We start from the raw sequence: 7,162 nt of genomic DNA, 5'->3' as shown, positions 1-7,162 counted from the left end.
CTATTGATCACTACTGTACCCTGCAATAGCATATGTAGGGTTGTCATTCTAATATTGTAGTGCTATAATGGAAGTAACATGGTCTTTAAGCATTGAACACTATAGTAGGTCTCATGACCATTCTTATCTTAAACATATACACAATTATGCAGTTTATAAGATCATTACTAGACCATATCCTTATATGATCTAGATACTCTTATATTGATTTAGACAAGTTGACCCTTAACTCTAAGTTGCTTAAGCACTTAAAGACAATAGTCTTCACTCTAAGACCGCGGTCTTAGAGCCAAGTCCATGGTCTTGGCTCCAAGTTCACGGTCTTGGCTCCAAGTTCACGGTCTTGGCTCCAAGTTCATGGTCTTGACCTCAAGACCACCAAGACTGCAGACTTGAGGCTAAGACCATGGTCTTGGCTCTAAGACCGTGGTCTTGGCTCTAAGACCGTGGTCTTGGCCCAAGTTCAGATTCAAGACCATGACATTTTGCTGATGCTCAGTATGCGTCATGGCAAGAGTTCGGCGAGAGACACTCTCACAGAAATTGGTAAATCGAGCCTCGTCCCGGATGAACTTTGCGCATTCCTCTGTTTTCGAGGACATATCCTTGAGCAGCTTCTTGCGATATTGGTCCAGGTCAGCAAAGCGACCAGTCTTGTTCACGAGGTCATAAAGGTCGCTCATCGCCTCCAGAAGATCAGCCATCGCGTTGTCACGTTTGTCTTGGTCAATTACAGGCTGAAAAGGGATGGTTTAGACTGGGAGCATAGATCAATCATACGTGGAAAACACCGTACCTTCACGACCGAAAGGAGAACCTTGGATGCTATCTTGGCGTAGGGATGGAGCTATACATCATCTTGAGCACCGCCGAAACTCGCTAGACGGTATTGACTGACTCACGTCTCCTATGGCCTCGATGAGCGATGCAAAGACCGCCACTTTGTCCAGTACGGGCTTCCACAGCTCGTACGCGCCTTGAACAGCTTCTGTCGCCGGTTCGATGGCCGTCGCCCCTTTGGTTACGACTGTATGAGCTGTGCTGATGGAGGCCAATGCTGCGCCGCCGCCGTCGACGGCTGTCCTTATTCGGGCTACATCCCCAGCCGGGCTTGTTATGGGAGCTGCGTCTTGCGTGTCCTTAAGCGAGACATCCAGTCAACTACAGAAAGACACGAAGTCTGGAAGTGAAACATACTTGGATCGAAGCCTCAGGAACGACCTCTGTGCGACCAACATGTTTTGGACAATGATTATTGTCCAGGGTCTATGACAGCGTAACTCGTGCCACCCCCTCGCCGCTTTACATCTGCTTTGTCTCTAGTAGTATATAGGTTAAGGGCTCGCAGCCCAGGATCCTCGTCCCCTCGCCCTTCGGGAGCTCGCGCTCCTCGAGCTTTCGTTTTTGCACCCACCCTTCCGCTGCCCCATTTTTGGTCTCGCTTAGCTACGTCTCATGTATCAGGTACATTCGCCTTCCGCCGGCTTGAGCTCGGCCCACCGGTCGCGCGAGAGAGCGGTGGCGACACGGACTCGGTGGTCCCGCGCAGCTTCCGTAGCGCGCGCCCAATACCATCGTTTTCCGTCCTGCCCGAGTATAGCGTGCATAGACCTGCAGATTTCGCATCGATAGACGCGCCTCTGGCTTCGTCCGTGCATGGTCGAGAGAATCTCTTGAAACGCTTAGACAACTTGCTCTTGAACTTGCGCATGGCGGGCTTCAACAGTGGTCTGACAATGTCGTAGGATGTCGGCTGGTGGGCGGTGCAGAAACAGCCTGACTGAGCGCAGGCAACCCGCTGGCATTATGGGAGCGTGGTGGACGAGACCACGAGGCTTGAACTAGGTTTCGGGAGCAGGCGCACGTTGGGTTTGTACCATTGTATCACTGAGACTGGCGCCCGCGCGGAGATCGCGACTTTGTTCAGCGTCCGTCAGAGAACTGGAAGTGTGGCATCACGGAGTGTCAGTGACCATTCAGAGACAGTCGTCAAACCCACTTGGAAGTCGAAAACGTCGAACGCCAGCGACAAGAGTGTCATGGACAAAGAGCTAATCCCAGAATGCAGTGAGCATCGGGAACGTTCCCAATCGAAGTCGTAGACGGAACAATGCATGTGCAAGGTGTTCCATTCCGGCACAAAGTCCAAACACAGAATCTCGGAGAACGGGAGCATGCTGAAAACGAGGTCTGCCAAGTCAGATTCTGTCAAGTGGAGGCAAGCAAGCGAACAATAAGCACCGTGCGCATGAGCTGCAAGCCGTGCGATCAGGATTCTGTGGCATTATGGATGCAGTTATCGTTCGGACGGCCACTGGACGAGATCAGCGCCAACAAGCTGGGCTGTGTTGAAGCTTCCAATGCAAGACCACAACGCGCTCAACGCAAGCTTTACATAGACAAAACCGTATGAATTACGATACAAGGACAAGAAAAATGGCCGAACAGAGCTGAAGGGTTTGATCGTTAGTTGGGACTAGGCATGCTGAATGGAATGCGGCGCGAACCTCTGATATTCTTCGTGCCTCTGTACCACCACTATACTCCTTCATGCTGAGCCTACACCATTGACGTCGTGACCCAGCTCCGTGTGCCGCGACGCAGAGCCAAATAGCGAAGCAGCGGGAGCCCAGTCGGAGTGTGGAAGCCGGAAGGAAGAGGTCCCTGAGTAGACGCCGATGAGGAAGACGGCCCGATGGAGAAGCTCCACGCTGTGCGCACGAGGAGCCAATATTGTCGCAGCCCTTCTCGCTCACAACCCAACCAGCGACGGCGTACGTTACTGAGCGATATACAACAAGAGTCTGATTGAACTTGATAGCCTTTGCATGACAACGACTCGCACTGGCGACTACGACCAGCTTTCCGAATCTCGACGCCTCAGCATTTCCACGACTCGGACTCTGGTCACACTGCACTCCTCCGCGACCGTTCGCATCCATATGCGCTTCTCCGCCCATTCTACTGCAGCATTCATCATCGCATAGCGAGAGCGATAGCGCATGCATGCATCGCGCCTGGGTGAATTCGCAGCCATCTCCAATTGTACCTCTATCCGCATTCCCGGTCTGGCGCATGCTCGCGACAAGGCCATGGACGGTTACGCTCGTCACGCCATGAGATCGCCATGAACACCTTTTGGGAGCTCTTGGGCTGAATAGCTCCTGCCGCCGGTGGGCATTCTCGACGACCTTGCGGATGGCCCCTTGGAGTCTTCATACAGGCGGCCATTCCTCGCATTCGTCACGTCGACTACGTGGCAAGGACCACGACAAGGATAGAGAATGAGAACAAGACTACTCACCGAGCGAGGCCGCGACCGTGAACGAGCCGTGAGCGGGACAGGCGGAGGGAAAAGGAGGGAGAGGACGCATGGTCGGGAGGACGAGGGACAGGGCAAGGCAAAGGGAGGGCTGCGTATCATCTGAGCAGGACTAGGAACGCGAGCAGCTCCCTGAGCGCGTTCAGGATTTCAAGCATGAGAACGAGAGCGTCCTGGAACAGCTGCGCTCGACGCGCAGAGAGCTGTTGAAGCTGCCTACCACAGGTTTCCCCTCCCATATTCCCGTCACCCCAGTCGCTGTCCGCATCATACCCCGTGGCACCTGTCGACGCACTTGGGCTTGCCCGCCCTGTCCTGCCCACGCCAACGCGAGCTCGCCAATCTGTTGCACCCGCCGCGGAGGTGCTTGCTCATAATTCTGGCCACGGAGATACACGCATGCCTGCCATAGCTGCAACAAAGGTTGCCGCGCAGGACGCGACGCTGGTCCTGTTCGCACTGCAGGCATGTGTGGTGTGGGGCGTGAGGCGGGTGACCGGACGCGTCTTGCTGTTTGCTCTGGCGGCGGAAGAGCTCTTGTGGTGCAACTCGCCCGCCGTATTCGGCCGGGGTCCCTGGTTCATTCGATGGCTTCTCCCGTAGCCCACGTCCTTGCGCGGATTCGCTCATCGTCATTCCATCGCAGGTCCACTGGCAAAGCGTGCGCAGAGGCGGGATGCAAACGCGATGCTATCCGCCCTCGCTTATCTTCCTATCGCCGTGCGTCGCACTCCCTCAATTGATGAATTCACTTCTAATCTCGCCGTCTTGCTTTCTAAACGCCCTCGTTCCATCATGTCAGGCATCACCCCCGCCGCATCTCGCAGCGGAACCGGAGTATCAAGGCACGTCACCCTCCCGATCCTACCCTTCCTTGCGAACCTCTACTGACGCCATTTCGCGGGTCCACATCAGCCGAGAGACGCACGAGCTGTAGAGACAGATGGTAGAATACACGAAGAGCCGGATGCTGCGCCAAACGTGTCCAAGACAATGCAGAAACGGTGCGGGTTCGATAGAGGCTCCATGTTCGCGCGATGAGGTTCACGGTCCTTCGAAGGACGCGCACGGGATGGTTGTTCGACCGTCGAGCATGAGAATGAGATCACGAGGTCGTCTGAGCTGCCGCCGAAGTTTGCGTTGCTGCTGCCCTGCCGTGGATCGTCCCTATCGATGAGCTGCTAGCCAAGTGTTTGCCCCTGTATTTAATAGGCTCGTTACGCGATCCACATTTGTCTGGAATGGACGTGAGCACGGACGTTGAAAGGGAGTTGTGTTTGGTAGACGCACCTATGAAACCCTCCAGGGTGCGGTGGGAGAGTTGCGAGAAGTTAGAATGGGAGGCCCACGGCGGAAGGCATGATTGTGGGCCGATTCCATGAAAGCACGAAGAGGTTCCCTTCGAGTTCAGTACTCGTCGCATTCCATTCCACAGCTCCCTGTCGCTTTCACGGTCTAGAAACGTCGGCACGCAAGGACAACCGAAGAAGACACGGAAACCAGTACGAGATGTCGTCAGAAAGAGAACTGATCAGACGCCCGCAAGGACGAACAGGCCGAAAGAGGACTGCGCGCACAGGGCCGTCCGTTGTCGCTGCCCTTCTCGCCCAGAACTCCTTCGGTGAGTGCGTACCCGACCGAGCGACAAGCATGAAATGTCTGATACCCTTTGCACTCCAGACATTCGGACTGACGTCCTCGATCCCACTCGTCGCTGCCATAGATACTCTCGAGACTGTTCTGGTCCCACCACATTCCTCCATCACTGTTCGCAATCCATATGCTTTTTCCTATCCAACCTACCGCAGCATTTCCCATATAATAGTCAGAGGGATAGCGCATGCATAGCGCCTCGCCGCATGCGCAGCCAAGCTTCAGCCTTGCTTCCACCCGCATTCCCGCTCTCAAGCGCACGCCCGCGAGAAGGCCATGGACACTCACCCTCGTCACGCTATTGGAGCGTCATCTACACATTTTGAGACCTTTTCGACTGATTGGCTCCTTTTGCCGGTGCGCATCTTGCGCACCGCCCCTCCGAGTCTCGGTACATGATTACAAGGCACCATGGTTCGCGTTCTTCGCGCTGGCTACCTAGCAAGAACCACAGCAAGGACAGCGGACGAGGTGGGGATAGCGAGCGGGCACGAGACTGTAAGCGAGGCAAGCTGAGGGAGAAGAAGGAGAGGGGCCATCGTCGGGAACGGGAGAGGACGAGAGACAGGACGAGGACTGCGTATCGTCCGAGCAGGAGAGCCTGAGGCAGCGCAGACAGCTCCGTCAGCGCGTTCACTCCCGAGCGTGAGAACGAGAGCGTTCAGCTCGCTCTCCCGCAACTCTCTCCCCCCATGGTGCCTACATCCTCAACGTATCCTTCCGTTCTGCACCCTTCCGCCGAGACCCTGTGCGGCTGCGCGCGCTCTATGGTTCTTTGCACGCGCGATCTACTCAGATGCCCGCCGGACGATTACTTGTCAAGCTGAAGAACTCGCCTCGCTCAAGGGCTTCGTCTCCATGACTAGTACCGACGATTGGTCGGGCGTGCCGGTCCTCCAGGCGCTCGCGAACCTCAACCAGGAAATCGTGCAGTGTGTGCCCGCCGTCGCGAAGGATCGCGACAGGGAGACCGTAGGACCTGCGCTAGGGAGATCATCGAGCTTCTGTAGAAGAGGGAGCACGCGCAGGACGCGACGCTGGTCCTGTTCGCGCTGCACGCGTGGGTCGTGTGGGGCGTCACACGGGTGACCGCTCGCGTCTTGCTGTTCGCTCGCGACGTGTGGGACACGCGAGACTCGCCAGTCGGAGAGCTCTCGGTGCCCGTCCCTGACTCGTTCAGTGGCTTTTCCCCTAGCCCACATCCTGTCGCACAGCGTGTTTGGGACCACGCAGAAGTTCGTCATCCTTCGCATCCTCCTCCCCTCGCGCACCTCCACTGACCCCGCGGCGCAGTCGTACCTCGGTCGATCGGTACTCGAGTACTGACCCGTGCGAGCTTCATCCTGTCATCTAACCAAAGAGTCGGCGCAACAAGTCCGATACTCCGACGCACAAGGAGCGCGTGTTGAAAAAGCGGGAGTGTGTCGATACAGAAGATCAAACAACGATGGGGCGACAGAGGGTTCGTATCAGCGCGATGAATTGGAAAGGCCGGTGAGAAGGCGCACAAGATTCTCAATGAGAGCAGGCGGTCGAGAACGAGATCACCTGGCCCGTCGCCCGCGCCGTCGTTTGTGCTGGCGGGCGCGGTGTCTGCGGCAGGGCGGCTACTGTAACGACTAGCTGAAAATGGAACGTGCGGGAATTGCACCGCGCACAACCGTTGGACTACCCGTCCCACTTTCCCAGCCCGTTACAGCCGCCAAGTACCGTTACCTCGGGTGACTAAGCCGGGTACTGCCGTACTTCTCTGTGACGGTGCGTCAGCCGTGACGCCCACCGTTACAGCTACCGTCGAGACCGCCCGCCAAAGAAACACTGTTATAGCAGGCTTGTTGTATGAGTCGCCTTCACATATCTGCTAGCAGAACCCTTTCAATATCAAATGAAACAACATTTAGCATGCCATGACCGCTGGCTGCGTAAGGACACCAACATCTCGGTATGCAGCGAGTTTGCATGGCGTGGCCCGCATGGCATTCTTGCTTGCCAAACGCTCTATAGACAGATTTAACACTGCGCCGCTCTTCCACGTTGCTTCAGCCCGTCATGTATGACCACTATTCAGTGTTCTCCGGATCGTCTAAGTATATGACGAGACACCGCAACAAAGACATGACATTCTACTCATAGCTTCAGACTTGAGGGAAAGACGACGGGCAAACATGCACTTGTCCTGGGGAGTGA

General features: G+C 55.9%; 3 protein-coding genes across 3 annotated transcripts; 1 reads left to right on the top strand and 2 right to left on the bottom strand.

Moving 5' to 3' along the window:
- Nucleotides 1-398: 398 nt before the first annotated feature.
- On the bottom strand, nt 399-1,711 carry DICSQDRAFT_172848 (uncharacterized protein; the record flags this gene model as incomplete). The annotated part of the gene is made up of 4 exons (XM_007368624.1): nt 399-737; nt 797-847; nt 903-1,015; nt 1,501-1,711. The coding sequence occupies 4 exons, from the start codon at nt 1,709-1,711 to the stop codon at nt 399-401; spliced, it is 714 nt and encodes a 237-aa protein (XP_007368686.1).
- Nucleotides 1,712-2,296: 585 nt separating this feature from the next.
- On the bottom strand, nt 2,297-3,791 carry DICSQDRAFT_128797 (uncharacterized protein; the record flags this gene model as incomplete). Its single annotated transcript, XM_007368623.1, has 4 exons — nt 2,297-2,389; nt 2,508-3,205; nt 3,305-3,434; nt 3,618-3,791. The coding sequence occupies 4 exons, from the start codon at nt 3,789-3,791 to the stop codon at nt 2,297-2,299; spliced, it is 1,095 nt and encodes a 364-aa protein (XP_007368685.1).
- Nucleotides 3,792-5,833: 2,042 nt separating this feature from the next.
- On the top strand, nt 5,834-6,301 carry DICSQDRAFT_172847 (uncharacterized protein; the record flags this gene model as incomplete). Its single annotated transcript, XM_007368622.1, has 3 exons — nt 5,834-5,947; nt 5,986-6,210; nt 6,269-6,301. 3 exons carry the CDS (start codon nt 5,834-5,836, stop codon nt 6,299-6,301), a joined length of 372 nt encoding a protein of 123 aa, XP_007368684.1.
- Nucleotides 6,302-7,162: the final 861 nt, after the last annotated feature.

Source organism: Dichomitus squalens, assembly GCF_000275845.1.
Source record: "Dichomitus squalens LYAD-421 SS1 unplaced genomic scaffold DICSQscaffold_37, whole genome shotgun sequence".
Classification (NCBI taxonomy): Eukaryota; Fungi; Basidiomycota; class Agaricomycetes; order Polyporales; family Polyporaceae; genus Dichomitus; species Dichomitus squalens.
This window is presented reverse-complemented; position numbering and strand designations above follow the sequence as displayed.